Here is a 21340-nt window from a genome sequence, read left to right as displayed (position 1 = left end):
CAAAATTCGTCTTGGGAATATTTGTCGGGGAAAAATTCGCATACGGAAAATTTAGCCTCCAATAAAATAGGCCGCCTTGGGATATTTGGCACTTAAAATCTCGTCTCCGAAAAATTCGCCCTGGAAAAATTCTCGTCTTGAAAATTTAAGATTGATAAAATTGCTCTTGGAAAATTTTTCCCTGGTATACTTGTGTAAAAAATTTGTCCCCAGAAAAAATCCGCCGTTGAAATATTTTACTCCCAAACTCTAGTCGTGGTAAAAATTTGCCTTGGAAAAATTCTACATGGAAACAACTTTGAATGTTTGGTGTACCCCCCTGTGTTAATTTGAACTAATGTGAATTAATTAGAATTAACGTGAATTAATGTCAATTAACGTGAATCAATTTGAATTAACGTAAATTAATTTGAATTTACGTGAATTATTTTGAATTTGAATTTTTGGTGTACACCAAAAATGGTACTTGTTTCCCCCTAGAGCAAGCAGCAACACGCTTGAACTTGCATAAGTCAAAGGGCACGTTGGAACGAAAGGTAACGACAAAGCCATTGAGTTAGCCCGACTTGCCTCCATACAAATATTTTATGGCCCAGGGCCGGCTCTTCCCCTTATAGTTACAACCTCGGTTAGGTACAACTAAATAACAGGTGGAATTTGATTTTAGACTGTCGCCATGCTGTGTAGATGTGACTGTTCGTAATCGTAAAATCATCCTAATTCACGCATTAAACAAAATTCAAACAGTTGTATTAATTTGTGGTTTGCTCGTAACTTTTTTAAAATGCAAGGATACACCAGAAAAGACAGTATTTCGTGAAGTTTTTCAACATTTGAAAGTTCGTGTTACCGTCGAGGAGATTGCAATGTACACGATGCGGCACCGGTAATTCATTGTCACGGAAGAACCAAATTCTATATCAACATTGTAAAGGAGTGGGTGGGGACATGGGAAACAGTTCATTGTAGATTATAACGCCAAGGTCTGTTGTCCTTTTATTGAAAATATTTATTTGAAGCTACTACACAACGTGAACACCTTTTTAATAATTCAATATATACTCATAATATAAAACTATTATACAAAACTATTAAACTACGTACAAAATTAGACTGTCGTGAGCATAACAACCTTAGTATTATCATATATGTACTACACACATCATCCAACTTCAATATAATTCATTATAAATAACCTACGTACAATATTATAATAGTAGGTAAACAATTGTTAGATACTGTTCTAAATCCGTACAATGAAAGCATAACTTGCAGAGGGAACAGTCGACAACTTTTGGCCAGGGCGTCGATAGTTAATATTATCCAAAACCAAAAATAATCTCGCCAATGGATAACTATTAACAAAGACGTGATTTGTACAAAGCAAGCGAGCTGTTATTACGCATCTGCAAGCAAGTTTACACCATCTTGTTGAAAATAGGCCATTTGGAAACATCGCCGCCTGCACCATAGATTCAGCAGGATACTTTACCCAACTGGATACATAATAATGGATTGCATTATGCGAACGGCTAGAACAATTAGACTAACCTAAACGTTGATAAGCAATATAACTTTAAAAAACAGACATCGAGAGAAATATACGAAGACGGCGTAAAGGTAGCCAATTTGCGTTGGCTTGCCGTCTGTTACATGGATAATACATTTTACAAAATTCACCACTTATCGCGCAGGGGGTGCGTGGCCGAACTTCTTAAAGACATAACGTACAAATGCTCGTTGAAAGTGTTATAGATACATCAGAATACAAAAGCGTTAGTATAATGGAACGTCAAATAGTTGCTATTTTAATAAGTGAAATCTTATACTTACACTCTACCTACCATATAAAAATACTATTATAAAGGCTAAACTTGCGCAAAAATTGTGTGATTGTTTTTCGCTCGGCTACATTATGCACCTCCGTCGTGACACCGGCGTTAAAGTGACTATATTGCTTCCGTGGTACATAATCTCTGTCCAATAGCGAGCCGTACGATTGACTGTTTGCCTTCCACAGTCGCGCTTACATTCGTTGCATTTACAACTACATATCTAAGTAGTTACTATATATAAAAAAACATGTAATCAGCTATAATACATTGTTTGCACAAATGCAAACCTGAAAAATTTTGGTGTTATAAGCTCTACATGGAGGCTTAATCGTTAATTCAACAATACTCGATGCCCACTAATTTATTTTCGCTATATGGGATTACAACCTACTTTAATTGACTGCAATTGTAATTACATATTCTTAAATTTACACTATAGGAATGCAACTCTACACATACCTGCACAATTTAGAGGCTCCGTTAACTTAGCACCACCATTTCAAATTTTTGACTAAAGACAGATTGCGCTAGAATCTCTATGGCTAGCGCCAGCTAGCGCCACTTTGAGTGCAGCTAGCGCCATTATAGATTTTACAAAAAAGCCTTTGAGTTTCGGGGGGTGCTATATTAACGCTAGCACCACCATTGCGTCCGATCATTTCCAAAAGCAAGCGCTGTGTTCGTCAGAGCTGGCGCCAGCTAGTGCTACAAATTTTAGAGCTAGCGCCACCCCCCAATAGTGCGGGGGGCATTTTTTCCTAGCACCACCATTTTGTTTTTTCGGGTAAAATTTTGACTTTTTGTGTTCTGCTGACCTAGCGCCAGCTAGCGCCACAAATTTTAGAGCTGCCATCACCCTCCAATAGTGTGGGGGGAGGGGGCACCACCATTTTGTCTTTTCGGGTAAAAATTTGACGTTTTCTGTTCTGTAGACCTAGCGCTCAAGTTAACCTGTGTGTAACCTATAACGAGTTTATAATTTTGCGGTGTCTGTCCGTCTGTCCGTTAGCACGATATCTTGATAACGATAACGAATTGACCGTTTACGATGAAATTCTGTAGATGGATTCTTTATCAAATTTGTAGATCGGAGTTCGTAAATTGGCAATGTAGACCAAAAAATAAAGTAGGCACTTTTGACATCTCTGTGATTATGAACCGAATTGTATGAAATTCAATATGTGTATAGCTTTAGCCATATAAAACGCAATTCCAAAAGTTGAGCCTAATCGATCAACATTCACAGTACTCTTTTCGCATCTCGACCATTTACAAACCGGATTGAAAACTCTCTTATTTATGGAAGCAATTAAATGAAATTTCATTCATATACACTTTAAATAAAAGCAAAACTAACACCAAGTTCAAAATTTGGTTTTGCACATGCTGTAGCCATACCCAGGAGCTCGTTTTCTATATTTATTTACACGTCGATGCGAAAAGGGCACTGTGAATGTTGATAGATTAGGCTCAATTTTTGGAATTGTGTGTTATATAGCTTAAGCTCACGCAGATGTCAAAAGGGCCTTACTTATTTTTTGGGATACATTACCAATTCACGAACTTCGATCTACAAATTTGATAAAGAATCCAACTACAACATTTCATCGTAATCGGTCCATTCGTTATCGAACTATTGTGCTAACGGACAGACACCGCATTTGGGATGGTCAAACTCTTTACCTTTTTTAAACCCCAATGTGCAAATCTGTCCCTCTTAGGGTCGGAAATAATAATCAAATTATTTCAATTTGAAATCCTTTACTTTTTGGATTGATCGTTCTGTTTAAAGTAAAAAGTTCCAATAAACATACTAAAATTTGTATATAAAGTAGCAAGATTGTAACCCTTCATTTCTAAGTAAACTGACGGTGAGGTATGCAGGTACAAACTTACTTAAATCCTCTATGAATGCCCAAAAGTTGTAAATTATTTGTCACATCAAGGGTTTACAGGCGCGTCAATTGTGTGAATGTTGGTAAATCTGTATTGTTAAAAAAACACCTTTAGATAGTAGTCCACGTGACGTACATAGGTATATAATTTATCGAGAGTAAATACACAAGAGCTTGATTTTTAATCGCATAATTTTATTTTTACACGAAAGTTTTGTTGCAACGGAAAAAACTCGAAACCAAAAGTGTGAGAAAATCGCGACAGTTTTAGCTGGAGCGATTTTATTAATATTATGCTTTTGATCGAGAGTTTTCTCCAGGAGACAACAAAATTTGAGTGAATTAAAAATAAAATTATCCTGACCAAGATCGAGTGTATTTTAGGGAGATTAATTAAAGACAGTAAATTTTACAACCACTACATATTTTACGCATTCCTACACGCATTTTTATCGCTGTTAAAAAGCTACGTGGCGTTTAATCAGATAAAAAATCATCTGATTGGTTAGAATTTGAAACAATCACCTAGCTGATTGGTCGTATATTAATGGAGTGTATTAATCATATAAAATACATATGCCTTATTTCCACCATAAAAATTAGTTAGCTACGGAAATTACACATAAGTATATAAGAACTACTTCTTTGTTTTTTAGCAGAATTAACAAATATGCTGATTGATTTAACGACTTTATATAGGTTATGAGTAGGTACGTTTGTTGACATTTTCAAATTTTGCACTGCGCTGTGTTCTAAACGATTTAGCTCGCGATACTGTGGTAGTGAAATTAATACTGTGACTTACAAAAAGAATTGTTTAGTGAGTAGAGCACAAAACAGAAAAATTTCACAAGAAACAGTACCTAATATGGAAATATTAAAATTAAAAATTCATACTATAGTACGGTGCAATTAGTCGACAAAACGGCTTAACCTAAACATCAAAAGTAAAAGTTTCCCATTAACTGCAAATTGTTCTATACAGTCCACATATTGTTTGGTAAAAAGTTACACCAGTTGGTAAATTAGTAGTTTTTGGTGTTTTTCTTAAATATTTAGAAAACTATGGGGTTTGGCGAGAAAAGTACCATATCCAAAATAGTCTACATTAAATTGTGAATAAAAATGGTCTTGTGTATAATCTTGCTCAAGTCAACGATCCCAGAGTTACGGAGGGTGTAAAAGTAGGCATTTTTCGTATTTTTTCGATTTTCTGGACAAATGAAATCATGTTTGAAGTACAGAACACTGAAGATCTGGCTTGTTTTCGTTACCAGTGTTACTTGCAAGCTATTTCAAAGCATCCTATACGTTCAAGTTGGCTTCGCTTCTCCCCACTTCACCAGCTACCAGGTAGAACATTCATTTAGAACTTACCATCAGGTGCAGCAGTGGCTGCATGAGAAGAAGAACCCGATGAAGTGGGAATGCAAGATTGTGGAACACTCGAGAGCAATAACAACACATCCTACAACTCCCCAGGAATTACTATCCCTCATAGTGGAAGTCTCTTGAAAAAATTGCCCCCCTTGAGAAGGTGGTAAGGTTATCGTTCCTTCAAGGACTTATCAGTAACATACCACCGGTCACTAAAGCGCAATTTGTTTTAACCGGTTTTAACAAAAAAAATAGTTTCCTTAGTGATAATCTCATATTTTTTCCAAAAGAATCTAAAAAAAAAAGATGAAAAATTTCTACTGTTACACCCTCCGTAACTCTGGAATGGTTCAATTTAGCAAGATTATATATGAGGCCATTTTTGTTCGCAATTTACTGTAGATTATTTATTTTATTTCGCGCTAAATAGTATAGTTTTTTTAAATATTTAAGAAAAACTTACTACTAATTTTCCAACGTTTACTTTTATTCCAAGCGGTTATGTTTCAAATTTCATTTGAATGCCTCCATAAATAAGAAAGTTAACACTGCGCATGCGCAAAACCAAATTTTGAAACTAGTGTTATATTTGCTTTTATTCCAAGTGGTTATGTGTCAAATTTCATTTAAATCCTTCATAAAAAAAAAACTTTGCAATTCGGTTTATAAATCGTCGAAATGCGAAAAGAGCATTGTGAATGTTGATCGATTAGGCTCAATTTTTGGAATTGCGTTTTATATGGCTAAAGCTATACGCATATTGAATTTCATGCAATTCGGTTCATAACTCACGGAGATGTCGAAAGGGCCTTCCTTATTTTTTGGGTTACATTGCCAGTTCACGAACTCCGATCTACAAATTTGATAAAGAATCCACCTACAAAATTTTATCGTAATCGCTCCATTCGTTATCGAGATATCGTGCTAACGGATGGACAGACGGACAGACACCGCAAAATTATAAACTCGCTAGGAGCTCGTTAATAAATGATAATTTTCTTCCATGGGGATCGTGGTCCCCATTACACTGACTGGCCACGTTACCTGCACGTATGGCAATACTTAAATTTGTCGTAAGTAAGTGGTAGCTCTGGGTTCCCCAGTAATATTGGTAATGCGTTTTCCCAGGTATTCCACAAAATTTTCGAGCTTCTCTACACCAAGGTCCCAATGTCTCTACTGCGAAACGTATAAAAATATGGTTCTGTTCTATAATAATTGAAGTGTATTTCCTTATTTTAATACTTGCCGCAGATTCAGCTACCACACCACTCGTTTTACTAGAAAATTAATCCAAAATATTTCAGTGGTGCCAAGTCATAAAGCTAGGAAAAACTGTCCCAGACTACTTGGGTGTGGCGCCTACTCTTAAGATTTTGACTCTATCTGGAGATATCGGCAAAACACAAAACAGCAAAATTGTACACGAAAAAACAAACCGGTGGTATTATAAAAAAAAAAGGACCCCCACAATGTTGGGGATTGGGCGCCAGCTCTGCGCTACGTTTAAAGAACACAGCGCAGCGCTTGCTTTTGGTCGTCATCGAGCACAATGGTGGTGTTAGAGGCTAATAAACCACCCCCAAAAGTGGCTTTTTGCAAAATTTATAATTGCGCTAGGTTAACTTGAGCGCTAGGTCTACAGAACAGAAAACATCAAATTTTTACCCGAAAAGACAAAATGGTGGTGCCCCCTCCCCCCACACTATTGGAGGCTGATGACAGCTCTAAAATTTGTGGCGCTAGCTGGCGCTAGGTCAGCAGAACACAAAACGTCAAAATTTTACCCGAAAAAACAAAATGGTGGTGCTAGGAAAAATTGCCCCCTGCACTATTGGGGGGTGGCGCTAGCTCTAAAATTTGTGCCGCTAGCTGGCGCTAGCTGAACTCAAAGTGGCGCTAGCCATAGAGATTCTAGCGCAATCTGTCTTTAGTCAAAAATGTGAAATGGTGGTGCTAAGTTAGCGGAGCCCAATTTTAGATGGATCTGGTATAGTTTTGAAAGTCGTGGAAGATCAACGAAAGGACCCCGAACGCTACATCTCGTCTACTGGAATGTCGCAGGGAATACAAGCACGCGCTAAGCATTTCTTCAGTTATAATACTGATACTCAGCAATTATCACAAGATCGCACTAAAAGCGTCCCACTTACTACTGTCCATTCGAGTCTCTCTTCGACTTTCCGGTCAACTGCTCCCTCACTTTGTCCAAGATGAATTCGTAGTCGGTCACCGCGACGCCAGTGATCGGTATGCGGAAACGCGGCAAGTATGTACTGATGGAGGAGAGGAGTAGTCAGTCGTCGACGTCCATTCCGATCAGTTCGGCCTGCATGCGTCCCCCCTTGTACCGACAGCAGATCGACATGCAAAATATTCGCAGAGCGAGACGGAATTGTGGACTTAGCGATACCAAGATCAGCGACTTCCAAAACGAATTCAAAAAACCCAACCATACGATACCGAAATGTAAAAATGGCACTTGAAATTTGATACCGGTAAAATACTCGTACAACTTCACACCTAAATACGGAGTCCACGAGAACCAAAATGTCACAACGAGCACAAATGACATAATATGGCTAGGATTCGACAGATTCTCCGACAACGCGGTCACGTATTCTTTGTCGTGCAGCGGGGCGCCGTTCCGCAGCTTTCTCATCGTGTTGAAGATGTATCCGTACGTGTAGACGATCGTTATCAGGCTAGGACCGAGGACCAGGATCGCCAGCGTCGCCGTGTACGCGGCCATCGTACCCCAGTCCAGCATGCAGATGTGACCGTCGTGATCGAAGACGGGCTTCTCCAGACCGAGCAGCGGCGGGCAGCAGAGCATCGCGGCCGAAATCCACGTGAACGCCATCCAGCACTGGCAGCGCGTCTTCGTCTGGATCGTCTCGTACCTCAGCGGTTTTCGTACGGCCAGGTACCGATCGACGCTTATCCACATGAAGGTGTACACGGTCACCGCCCAAAGCGTTACCTCCAGGTAGCCGACGAGGCTGCAGAGGATGTCCCCGTAGACCCATCGTTGTACCAGCGCCGGGTAGACCGAAAGCGGCACGACGAGTAGTCCGCATAGCAGATCGGCGACGGCCAGCGACAGCAGGTAACAGTTGATTACTTCGGCGTGACCTGAAAGTAAAGTCCATAAGAGAATCTTCGAGTTTTCGGCGTAATTTTGGTCGCTGGTTTTGAATACACGTAATATTTAAAAAGTGTATCTCATGTTTTTCTCCGGTCGTAGATAAGAGTTGCGCTTATCGCTAAAGGTTAATTAAGCAGGTGCGCGCGGGTTATAGCACTGCTTCCGGGTTTTCGAATGTAGATGCTAAAGACTTTTGTGATTATAAAGTGTAATAAGAGAAAACTTAGATCGAGCGCTTGCATGCGCGGTACTTGTCCCTTTTTATTGCAGCAATTATCGAATAAATTCGTTTTGTGTTTAAATGAACAGTTTTGTATCACTGAGCACAAATTACGATCCTTTCATCTTAATATTATTGTTGCGAGTGACTTTATTGACCGTTTGTTGCTCACAGCAATATAGAAGGTTTCTAGAAATATCACGGAATGTTCTCGAGAATTTCCTGCGATGTAGGCACATCACATTTTTCGGTAAGAACGCGTCACATCCACTTTCCTTCCTTGTCGACGGTGACTAATCTTTTATGAACTGGATGGCGCTTCAATGGCGACTCGATTTCTATAGTAGCGGCTGGCAAGGGATATCTATGGCCAACAATGGTTCTGCAATGCGCAAGACTATTATCAATCGGGAAGAGTTGGGGCGAGGATGATGAGGAATTTGTTAAAGAAGTTGCCTCCTAAGGGGAAATGTGAAATAGTGTGGAGATCAAGAGATGTAGATGGCAACTAGTTCCAAGAGTGGGCTACTAGTTCAAAAGTTACAGCCCTTTGAATATTTTTTCGAAATTGGTTTCTAGTCTATAACTTTTGATTGAGAAGTCTGATCGAAAAAGTACGAATTGTTTTGGATTCTACGCACCAAAATTAATAAGAAAAAGTGTTTTCCCGAGAAAGTTTGGTGCAGTCGATTTTTGGTAAAAAAGGAAGGTTATACACTGCCTTTTTTTGAGCCCCGAAAAAAAATTGTCTCAGATCGACCCGGAAAAAAATTTTCTTATAGAATGTGGCCTGTAGAATCCATAATTTAAAACAGTTACAAGATAGGGCTACTAGTTCAAAAGTTACAGCCCTTTGAATTTTTTTCGAAATTGGTTTCTAGTCTATAACTTTTGATTCAGAAGTCTGATCGAAAAAGTACGAATTGATTTGGATTCGACGCACCCAAATTAATAAGAAAAAATGTTTTCCCGAGAAATTTTGGTGTAGTCGATTTTTGGTAAAAAAAGGAAGGTTATACACTGCCTTTTTTTGTGAGCCCCGAAAAAAAATTGTCTCAGATCGACCCGGAAACAATTTTTTCTTATAGAATGTGGCCTGTAGAATCCATAATTTCAAACAGTTCCAAGATTGGGCTACTATTTCAAAAGTTACAGCCCTTTGAATTTTCTTTCGAAATTGGTTTCTAGTCTATAACTTTTGATTGAGAGGTCTGATCGAAAAAGTACGAATTGATTTGGATTCTACGCACCCAAATTAATAAGAAAAAGTGTTTTCCCGAGAAATTTTGGTGCAGTCGATTTTTGGTAAAAAAGGAAGGTTATATGGGAGTGGTGGAAATGTAAAGGGGTGGATGTGTTCAAGGAGATGTAAATCATTGGAAAAGAAGCGCGGAAAGGATGTGAAAGAGATACAAAATTTGTCTCAGAAAATGCTAACATTCTCCTGATAGACTTCTCTTTTGAAAACTGTTCGATTGAGACCATATAAAGATAAGGAAGTTTATTAAAATCCATTGGCGCTTAGGCTACTTCCTTCTGCCATAAATTTTGGTGTAAAAACTGTTCTCCTTTGAATCCTGGTGTCAAGACCAGATAAATGCAAGTTATAATTTATTGGCATACACCAACATGACCAAATTTATTGTGTTAGGAGACCAGTTGTTAATGTAGTTGTCTTTTCTTTCGAATGCGTTGGTGACAGTGGCGCAGACAATATAAGTGAACACGTATTTTTTCTCATTTGCTCCTGGTACACGGATAAATTTAAGGAAAAAGCTTTAATAGTAATAACTCAGTATCAGGAGCACATGCACGTTCCAATGGCAGCTGTTAATGAAATTACCTTCTATTTCAAGTGCAATGGTGGCTGGAGTGTCTAAGAGGCAAGTATCACTATCATTGATGTGCTCCTGATACACGAATATATATGTCGAAAGAGTCTTAGTAAGAACATAAAGGGTATGGGTTAGAGCAGCTGCTATAATAAGAAAGTTGCCTTCAATTTCGAATGCGATGGTGACAGGATAGTGATAGGAGGTAGACGATATGAGTAAGAATGTATAGTTTTCCATTGATGGGCATCAAATATACAAACATATTTGTCGAAAAAGTTGTAGTAGGAAATAGGCAGTAAAAATTTGGCATCAGGAGCACATGTACCTCTTCATGAAATTTTGGATAGTGTGGTGAGAGGGTAGGTACACGATATGAGTAGAGAAGTATCGTTTTCTATTGTTGCGCTCCTGATACGTTAACATTTTTGTCGATAAAGTTTTCCTCGATAAGTAAAAGTTTGATGTGCTCCTGATACAGAATTATATTTTCTACATTTGTCGAAACAGTTTGAGTAGAAATAGTTATTTACATAAGTCAGGAAAATGACACATTACTGGCGAGAAAATATTGAAGTTCGAGGGTCCTTTGGGGCCGAGTACTTTAATTCCCGAGTCAATTGTAAAATCTCACAGATAAAAATATATCGTGTGCTTCTGATGGCACAAAAAATGAGTATGGGAGCATAGTGTCAGGAAAAGGCGAAGAAGAGAAGAACCGTTTCTATCCATTGGCGGAAAAAGGCAAAGGAAGAGCAATACGGGAGATTGTATGAGCATAGGAAGTGTATTGACAATACTATTGGGGAACACAGGAAGAGTGGAGAGGGGTGTAAAGCATAAGGGAGACAGAAGAATAAAAGGCGAGCGAAAAGAGTCAAAATCAAACGAAGAAAGGAGATAAAAGCTGAGCCGAAAGGGGAGCATATAAGGGGTTCAGAAATCGCAGAGACTTACGGGCGTAAAGTAGGAGGAGCAAAGTCGCAAAAAAATAAGGGCGCTAGTGTAGCAGTAGAAAAAATACCGAAAAAGAAAAGGAAAGTACAGGATGAAGAGCGAACGACGAGCAGAAGAGGCAAAATAGCGGAAAGCTGTAGATGATCAGACCATATTACATGGATGGGCAAAGAAAAGTAGTGGAGGAGACGGCGTGCGATGGAGGAGGGTTAATGTAAATGGCAGAGGAGCAAAAGGAACGCCCAGAAAAAGCATCAGATGATGAGGATGGCACATTATGAACAGAGCTGGAGCAGAGGATTGGGTATTTAAAAATTAGAAGACCAGTCAAGAATGAAAAAGGGAGGAGTCATAGACATAATATTGGAGCAAAAGAGCAAGGGGAAGAGGAAAGTAGCAAAAAGCAAAAAAGGAGAGGTGCGACATAGGACAAGAAGCGAGGGACATTAAAGGTGACGCAATAAGAGATAAAATAAAGGTCTAAGACGCGTGCAAAAGAAAAGTGGATGTGGGTCATAGGACAAATAAACAAGAATAAAGGAGCAGGGTACAAATAAATCAAAAGAAAAGCAAAAGCTTAAAGAAGAGCATAGAATAAACAGAGAATGGACAGGAAAGCACATGAGTGGAAAACAAAGTAGGAGCAGGGGATAGGATAGTGTTTGAAAGAAGAGACAAGGGAGTAGAAGCACAGACAAGAAGAAGTATACAGAAAAATAACGCAAAACAAAAGAGCAAAAAACAACATAAAAAGAAGGAAGCGCAGTGTATGGTGAGAGGAGCGATTGTGCAGGAGCATAAAGTGTAAAAAAATAACAAAAAACAGAGGGAGCGGAGAACGAGCAGAAGAGGGTAAACGAGAAGTGTAGCAGACGAGTGGCGGGGAGGAAAAGGGAAAGAGCAGAAGAACTGCAGAAAATTGCAAGAGTAATAGATCACATCACAAAAAGAAACGAGCAACCTTAGCAATGAGTAAAAAGGCACCAGATGTTAGAGCATAAAAAATTAAAAAAGTAGAGGACCAGGAAAAGAAAAAACGAAAAAAGCACGAAGTCGAATAGTAGAAGAGGAATAGAAGGAGAGGATCTAACTTTTGATATAACGATCCATGTTCCTATTCTCAGTTTGCTTTTTGCAATTAATCAACCCATCATTGCCGGCAGGGTGTGTTTCCGATGCTAAAATCAAAGCATCAGGTCTAAAATATGCGAGACGCATCTATCCAATAAACTAAGAAGAAATTATCGGTTGAATAGTTCGAACTAATCCTAAAATAAATTGTCATTTATTTGCAATTTAATGGCAATAGAATGCAATTTCTTATTCGCCATTTGTATTCATTCCTAAACCGATGGCGTTCCCGTAAAGACTCTAGAGGAAATTAAAGTCTATTCTTAGATTACCAACCTGCAAACTTACTGAGTTTCCATTCAATAGAATTAGTTAATTTCAATTTATAAACAGCCGCCCTTCCCATCGGCGCGAAACTAGTGCAGTATATTATAGATTTAGGGCGTTGTCTTGAGGGGATGATATATTGTGGGCTGTAAACAGAAAAAAAATGCCTAAAAAAAATACAAATGCGACTTTCGTTCGCTGGTCGTGAGTAATTAATCTTTGGTCAATGTGCGTCAACACAGTTGAATTGTCTCGTGGAAGGTTGCCAATTAGAAAGGTTGGAAAAATAATTTTTTTTTGATCGCGGACAATCTAAAGTAACGCTTACGAATAGTCAGATTTAGAATGCGACGGATATTTTAGGAATAGTTTTTTTTCTGTGTGTACGATCTCTGAACATTCCTAAAATAGGTGTTCACCCTTGAAAACACGAAAACTCGAATTTACCTGTTTTGTTGAGAAAAATTCTAAAAAAGTTCTCATTACAATGGTCTGCCATCTTTATCCACCTACTCCCCATTAATCTTCTACACCCGTTCTTCCATTTCTCTTTCCTACGTCCACTTATTAACTGATTCTTTTACGTTTCCGTTTGTTTTTTTTGAGCTCCTCTCACGTTCATCCGGTCACCGCATTTCTTCTACTTTATGTCCCTTTAGTTTTCCCTATTAATTCTTCTCCTGCTATTCGACTACTTCTCTCCTTGTCTTCTTTTCCTGATTTTCCATTTTTTTATGCATTACCCTGCTAATCCTCTGCCCCAGCTGTGCTCAGAGCTGAGCAGTATTCGATTTTGTAAATACTTTTTAGTATTCAAATCCTTTAAAATATTCAAATACTTTGTATTTAAATACTTTGTATTTGTATTTGTAACTCAAATACTTTCACAAATATTTAGTATTCGAATACTTCGCATAGTATTTGAATACTTAACCTTCCTTTTTTTAACAAAAATCGACTGCACCAAAATTTCTCGGGAAAACACTTTTTCTTATTAATTTTGGTGCGTAGAATCCAAAACAATTCGTACTTTTTCGATCGAACTTCTCAATCAAAAGTTATGGACTAGAAACCAATTTCGAAAGAAAATTCAAAGGGCTGTAACTTTTGAACTAGAAGCCCAATCTTGGAACTGTTTGAAATTATGGATTCTACAGGCCACATTCTATAAGAAAATTTTTTTTCCGGGTCGATCTGAGACAATTTTTTTTGCGGGCCTCAAAAAAAGACAGGGTTTAACCTTCCTTTTTTACCAAAAATCGACTACACCAAAATTTCTCGGGAAAACACTTTTTCTTATTAATTTTGGTGGGTAGAATCCAAAACAATTCGTACTTTTTCGATCAGACTTCTCAATCAAAAGTTATAGACTAGAAACCAATTTCGAAAGAAAATTCAAAGGCCTGTAACTTTTGAAATAGTAGCCCAATCTTGGAACTGTTTGAAATTATGGATTCTACAGGCCACATTCTATAAGAAAATTTTTTTTTCCGGGTCGATCTGAGACAATTTTTTTTTCGGGGCTCAAAAAAAGGCAGTGTATAACCTTCCTTTTTTACCAAAAATCGACTACACAAAAATTTCTCGGGAAAACACTTTTTCTTATTAATTTTGGTGCGTAGAATCCAAAACAATTCGTACTTTTTCGATCAGACTTCTCAATCAAAAGTTATAGACTAGAAACCAATTTCGAAAGAAAATTCAAAGGGCTGTAACTTTTGAACTAGTAGCCCAATCTTGGAACTGTTTGAAATTATGGATTCTACAGGCCACATTCTATAAGAAAATTTTTTTTCCGGGTCGATCTGAGACAATTTTTTTTGCGGGCCTCAAAAAAAGGCAGTGTATAACCTTCCTTTTTACCAAAAATCGACTACACCAAAATTTCTCGGGAAAACACTTTTTCTTATTAATTTTGGTGCGTAGAATCCAAAACAATTCGTACTTTTTCGATCAGACTTCTCAATCAAAAGTTATAGACTAGAAACCAATTTCGAAAGAAAATTCAAAGGGCTGTAACTTTTGAACTAGTAGCCCAATCTTGGAACTGTTTGAAATTATGGATTCTACAGGCCACATTCTATAAGAAAATTTTTTCCGGGTCGATATGAGACAATTTTTTTTGCGGGCCTCAAAAAAAGACAGGGTTTAACCTTCCTTTTTTACCAAAAATCGACTACACCAAAATTTCTCGGGAAAACACTTTTTCTTATTAATTTTGGTGCGTAGATCAAAAGTTATAGACTAGAAACCAATTTCGAAAGAAAATTCAAAGGCCGGTAACTTTTGAAATAGTAGCCCAATCTTGGAACTGCCTTTTTTTATCCTTCTTCTCTTCGGTTTCTTATCCTGTCCACTTCTCGTTCACCCTCTTCTGTACGGCCCACGTCCACATATTATTGCCACTTTTATGGTTTTTTTTTTGGACTCGTTTTAGACCTTTATTTGTACTATGTCGCACTTCTCCCCCTCCTACTTTTTGCTACTTTTGTCTCCTTTTCTTCATCTCTTGCTCTTCTGCTCCAATATGTCTATTGCGCCTTTCTTTTTCCTTCTTTACTGGTCTAATGTTTAATGCTCATCTTCAGTTTTCCCCTATTTTACCTCTTCTGCTCGCCGTTCGCTCTTAACCCTGTACTCTCCTCTTCTTTTTTTGGCATTTTTTCTACTGCCACACTGGCGCATTTATTTTTTTGCCACTTTGGTACTCCTAATTTAATCCCCTATTTCTATACCCCTATGGCCCCCTTTTGGTTCAGCTTTTTTCTCCTTTGTTCGTTTGATTTTGACTCTTTTCGCTCGCCTTTTATTCTTCCGCCTCCCTTATGCTTTACGCCCTTCTCTCCTCTATTCCCTCATTACATTTTCAATACACTTCCCGCGCTCGTACTTTCTCCCGCCTTGCTCTGCCTTTGCCTTTTTCCGCCAATGGATAGAAACGGTTTTTCTCTTTTTCGCCTTTTCGTGACACTATGCCCCCTTGCTCATTTTTTGCTCCCTCGCCCTCTTACAACCTTGGTCTCTTTCATTTATTTATTCTTTGTGCCCCCTCTGGTCCTCACTGACCACTCCTCTGATACGCCGTTTTTTACATCCTGTCCAGTTCTGATGGTATTTATTTTATCATTTTCCCTACTGCCTCTCTAGAACTCGCCATTCGTTTGTGACGTTACTCCTTTCTTCTTCTTCCCATTTGATCCAACCCCTTCTTTTTTTTCTGTTAGTTCTTCGCTCTTTTCCTATGACCCTCGCACTTCTTTTTTATCAAATCACTTAAATATTGTGCAATCAGAAACGCACGATATTTGATCTGTGAGATATAATTGAATTAATTTCATTGCAATAACCTTTTCTTCATTTTGAACGACCTTGCACCACAAACAGGGCCATTCCTTAGTTACGTCGCTAAGGAAAATCCAGGCCACGAACTTGCACCACAAAACAAGGTCACTCCTCACTTACTTAACCGGAAAACCGTAGACCTTGACTTTGGTTCAAAAACCGAAGAAAGATCTTTAACCAATACCTGATGCGTGAGAAGAAACCGGAAGGAAAGTGAAGGAAGTGTAAAGAACGTTTTTACGTTGCTACATGATTTTGGCATCTCTACATTTATGTCTGTTTTGAGACATGAGGAGAAACCTGGCGGAGGGGTAAAAAAGATCTGAAGGGGAAGTGAAGGAGGCACCAAGAAGGAGACATACGCTCCTGATAGTAGTTTATTTTCCTACTCAAACTTTTTCGACAAATTTACAAAATATAGTTGTGTACATCAAGAGAAAATACATCAAACTTATATATTAAACCGCTTAATTTTATACTAAAACTGTTTCGACAAATGTATCAGGAGCACATTCTAGCATACTGTTTACCCTCCTGTCACCATCGCATTCGAAAATGAAGGCAATTTATTATTAGCAGCTGATCTAACCCATACATGCGTTCCTGGCACTTTATGTTCTTACTAACATTGTTTCCACATATATATGCGTGTATCAGGAGCACATCAATAGTAGTGATACCTACCTGCCTCTAGTATCTTATAGGCTCCTGCCACCATTGCATTTGAAACAGAAGACAATTTCATTGACAGTTGGCATTGGAACTTACATGTGCTCCTGATACTGAGTTATTACTACTAAAACTTTATCCGTGTACCAGAAACAAATACCACGCTACTGTCGCCAACGCATTCGAAAGAAAAAGCATCTTCATTAACAGCTCCTCCCCTAACACAATAAACGTGGTCTTGATACCACGATTTATAGCAATTTGTTTAACAGGATTACAATAGTTTTTACACCAAAATTTGTCAGAAGGAAGTAACCGAAGGGCCAATGGAATTTAATAAACATCCTTACCTTTATGTGGTCTTAATCGAACAGTTTTCAAGGTGTTTATCAGGAGAACAGCATTTTTCTTAATTTGTATCTGTGATTTTCACACAACAATCTCTAAACCATATTTTTATCAGGATTGACAATGCGATAGGAAGTGTATGGCTTATGTGCCCGTGGTACCTGTATTAGGGGCACAACAGTTCACGTAGTTTTCTGCCCTTATGACCTTTAGGGTTTTAAATGGAACACGGGGGTTTTTGGTGACAACAAGGAGACTGATATAAATATTTCGCATGCCGTTTTTGCTACGAGAGGTATTGCATTGGGGGGTTCGTTAACTTGCCCCCCCCCCCACTGAGAGATTTCATAGTCGTATTATTTTGAAATGAATGCGCTCATTATGCGCTCATAGGCGCCACCGATAATAACTCTTGCGCCATTATCGTTTTTTAGAAATCCGAAAAAAACATTTGGGGGGGGGGGCAAGTGAACGTAGCCCCCCCCCGTACGTATTTTGTCCCTTGTAACTAGGTCACCTGATACATTTGGTTATGCGCTCAATTGCGCCACTTGAATTAAAGCTAGCGCCATTACGGTTAAGCCGTGACAAATTTTCAAAAAGTGGGGGGGGGGCAACTTAACGTTTTTAAAAGTTACTTTTTTTTAACATCTTTTCATACGAAATTGTACTCTCAGGTATGCGCTGAAATGCGCCGTAAAAAGATATCTTTGCGCCATTATTGTTTTTTGGTTATCCTTAAATATATTTGGGGGGGGGGGCAAGTGAACGGAATCCCCCATAACGCATTTTGCTACCGGTATTTGTGCCACTTGATACATCTGGTTATGAGCTCAATTGCGCCACTTGAATTAAAGCTAGCGCCATTACGGTTAAGCCATAAAAAAATTTTAAAAAGGGGGGGGGGCTAACTTAACGTTTTCAAAAGTTACGTTTTTTAACATGTTTTTTCTACTACATCGTACCTTTCATCATGCGCTAAAATGCGCCGTAAACAAAAATCTTGGCGCCATTATAGTGTTTCAGAAACACTATACAGGGTGTTTTTTTGGGAGCTTTAGTTAAACGATTCTGAGAAAGTAAAATAGGTAGGTTTTTAAAAATTTGTATTTAGGAGTTACTCCGAAGGCCGAATCGATGTAAAATATTTTCAAAATGGACGCACTTCCGGAAATAACTTTTGAAAACGCTAAGTTAGACCCTCCACTTTTTAAAAATTTTTTATGGCTTAACCGTAATGGCGCTAGCTTTAATTCAAGTGGCGCAATTGAGCGCATAACCAAATGTATCAGGTGACCTAGTTACAAGGGACAAAATACGTACTGGGGGGGGCTACGTTCACTTGCCCCCCCCCAATGTTTTTTCGGATTTCTAAAAAACGATAATGGCGCAAGAGTTATTATCGGTGGCGCATATGAGCGCATAACGAGCGCATTCATTTTAAAATAATACGACTATGAAATCTCTCAGTGGGGGGCCAAGGGTAACGTTTAAAGGACCAAAAATCCCAATTATGTCTGTCGGTCCGTCGGTCTATCTGTCAGTCTGTCGCTCTGCGCTCTCATTTTCGGCTAAACGACTGAACCAAATTTGGTATACACATTCTTAGACATTAAATGAAAAGCTGAAAAACTTTTGCTTGAACGATTTAGCTTTTCTTCCTTGTAAAATTAGAAATGGATAATTTGTCATTTTTTTAAAAAATAGCCTAGTTTTTAATATGGCCAGCTCTGCCTCTGTCTCTTTTTCTTTACCTCTTTCACTACGCGCTGTACAAGGCGATTAAGAGCGTAGAATTTCTGGTGGGGGAAAGGCGTTAGTGGTTTGACCGACTGGGATCTCTTTCCCGATTTGTGACAAGCTTAGGCAATCGAGTTTTATACATTGAACGAACATTGGGGAGAGCCTTAAAGCTACTTTGCAGATTTTTGCGTCATTTAAGGCTGTTTGTTTTCTGAGAAGTGTCAAATTATCTAGATTTTTAAAAGTTAGCAGATTTTTAAGGGTCAAAATTCCGGACCCGCTCTTCTCATTTCCATTGTGCGTTGGAGGCGACCCATAATCACAAGATTGAACGAAACTAAGGGTAGTTTTAATGCTGCATACATAAGGTATACAGTTTTTCTTCCCATTGTAATTAGTACATACCGCTTCCTTTGTGGAATTTGATGGTTTAGAGTTTTGTCGTGTATTTTTGTAAAGATAAATTCTACCTTAACGGGAAAGGGAATTTTCCCACAATATTACGTCCAACCCAGTTAGAAAAAAATAAATTTTTTGTTTTCTTTTTCTGAATTTAATACTAAATAGTGAGAATGTTCTAACTGAGTCGAAAGTTTTAAATTAGAAAAAATGATTAAACACGTCAAGAAGGCCAAAATTTGCTCTATTTTGAGGTCCTCCATCTCCTCCACTTTGGAGGAGTGCCCCCCACCTTACAAAAATTATTTCACTTCATTTGCACCCCTAAAAGTAACGGTGGTGCTTAGCAGAAAAAATTTAAAATTAATCCTGCAAAAGCGGCTCTCAGGATTTTCATTCAGAAAACGCACGAAGTGAAGTACCTCGGTAAGTTAGAGTTCTTCCATTAAAATTTTAGAGTATAGGAATAAATTTCAGCAAATCCGGATTATTTAAAATAAATTGGACAAGATAAAAAATACTTTTATTTTCGTGCCAAAGTTCGATTGCACAAATTTTAATCCTTACAAATCCCCACGCCGTTTATGAAAACAAATAGCTGAATTACGAGCACCGGATTCTCCGTACCCGATCGATACTAAGCAGGATTTCGTTCTAGACAGCATTTCAAATTGGAACGCGGATGACTGCCTTTGTTAATCGAGCTTGTCTAACTCAAAGCGACAAGCTACAACAACTAATTAGCGTGAGTCGTCTTCGTGTCCAAATTAATTAAAATCAAAGGTCACGTTTGTCGACGTTAAGGGCGTGTCCGTTGATTTGGACATCATCACGAACGTTACGGTCCAAGTGAGCATATTTACGAGCGTCCCCGCGAACAAAAATTGCCAAATCACGCGACCTCCCCGATCGATTAGCCATTAAACCTCTCTCCGACGGTGACGGATGGACTCACTCGCACTCACCTCTAAAGTTGAGAAACGTGGCGATTATGAGAACGTTGGTGACGATGATCGCGATGCCCATGATGAAGATGATTCCGGCCTGTGTGAGGGACTCCAGCGTAAACACGAGTTCCGTGTCGTCGTCGGCGTCGCTGAGTATGATCATAGTAGAGGTGTCGCTCGCACGAAACATGACCACTAGCGGGTCGGCCCCTTTGCTATGTAAGCGCGCGGGCTCAGGCTTGAGCGCCGCGTCGCCATAGCTAGCAGGGATCACCTAGACCTGACGCTCGGACCGCATTCTCGTTGAGTCATCTGAATTCCTGAAACAAAAGATTGCGGTCAGTTGGGACGGTAAAACCGTTCAAGATATCGACATTTCCCGCTTTATGTAACAAAGGAAGCATTCGTGGGCCTATCTGTCGCTACAAATTGCCTGTCATTTCATCTATTCAGTGGTATTTGCTCTGTAACAAAGCGGGGAAGGTTCTAAAAGGAGGCTTTGAACCGGGTTTGTATCAGATACGCGCACGTAATGCCAAACTGGCCTACGTTCGTTATAGCTTTTTCATTTTAAGTTTTTATTACGTAAGTGAAGTCGATTTTTGGTAAAAAAGGAACTGCCCTCTTTTGAGCCCCGAGGAAAAAATTGTCTCAGATCGATCCGGAAAAAAATGATCTTATAGAATGTGGCCTGAAGAATCCACAATTTCAAACAGTTTCAAGATTGGGCTACTATTTCAAAAGTTACAGCCCTTTGAATTTTTTTCTAGTCTATAACTTTTGTTTGAGAAGTCTGATCGAAAAAGTACAAATTGATTTGGATTCTACGCACCCAAATTAATAAGAAAAAGTGTTTTCCCGAGAAATTTTGGTGTAGTCGATTTTTGGTAAAAAAGGAAGGTAAAACACTGCCTTTTTTTGAGCCCCGAAGAAAAAATTGTCTCCGATCCGGATAAAGATTTTCTTATAGAATGTGGCCTGTAGAATCCATAATTTCAAACAGTTCCAAGATAGGGCTACTAGTTCAAAAGTTACAGCCCTTCGAATATTGTTCTAGTCTAGTCTATAACTTTTGATTGAGAGGTATGATCGAAAAAGTACAAATTGATTTGGAGTCTACGCACCCAAATTAATAAGAAAAAGTATCTTCCCGAGAATTTTTGGTGTAGTCGATTTTTGGTAAAAAAGGAAGGTAATTAACTGCCTTTTTTTGAGCCCCGAAGAAAAAAT

The 21340-nt window shown here is 38.6% G+C and overlaps 1 protein-coding gene across 2 annotated transcripts; it reads right to left on the bottom strand.

Annotated features, from left to right (window-relative positions):
* Nucleotides 1-996: 996 nt before the first annotated feature.
* On the bottom strand, nt 997-20425 carry LOC116181214 (G-protein coupled receptor 52). 2 transcript variants are annotated; one of them, XR_004147216.1, is made up of 3 exons: nt 20129-20425; nt 7261-8242; nt 997-2205 (listed from the first exon to the last, which is right to left on the bottom strand). XR_004147216.1 is itself a non-coding variant. In XM_031501511.1 (2 exons), exons 1-2 carry the CDS (start codon nt 20298-20300, stop codon nt 7404-7406), a joined length of 1011 nt encoding a protein of 336 aa, XP_031357371.1. In that variant the 5' UTR covers nt 20301-20425; the 3' UTR covers nt 6975-7403. The 2 variants fall into 2 exon arrangements, 1 of the variants encoding a protein (XP_031357371.1); XM_031501511.1 differs by lacking the exon at nt 997-2205 and having other exon boundaries at nt 6975-8242.
* Nucleotides 20426-21340: the final 915 nt, after the last annotated feature.

Source organism: Photinus pyralis, unplaced genomic scaffold (assembly GCF_008802855.1).
Source record: "Photinus pyralis isolate 1611_PpyrPB1 unplaced genomic scaffold, Ppyr1.3 Ppyr1.4_LG9, whole genome shotgun sequence".
NCBI classification, from domain to species: Eukaryota; Metazoa; Arthropoda; class Insecta; order Coleoptera; family Lampyridae; genus Photinus; species Photinus pyralis.
This window is presented reverse-complemented; position numbering and strand designations above follow the sequence as displayed.

Bases quoted from the DNA above. Each gene is read 5' to 3' on its own strand.
- LOC116181214 (XM_031501511.1), bottom strand. From the start codon at position 20,300: ATGTTTCGTGCGAGCGACACCTCTACTATGATCATACTCAGCGACGCC. The intron at 8,243-20,128 runs GTGAGTGCGAGT...CTTTACTTTCAG, and splicing joins CACGTTTCTCAACTTTAGAG to GTCACGCCGAAGTAATCAAC.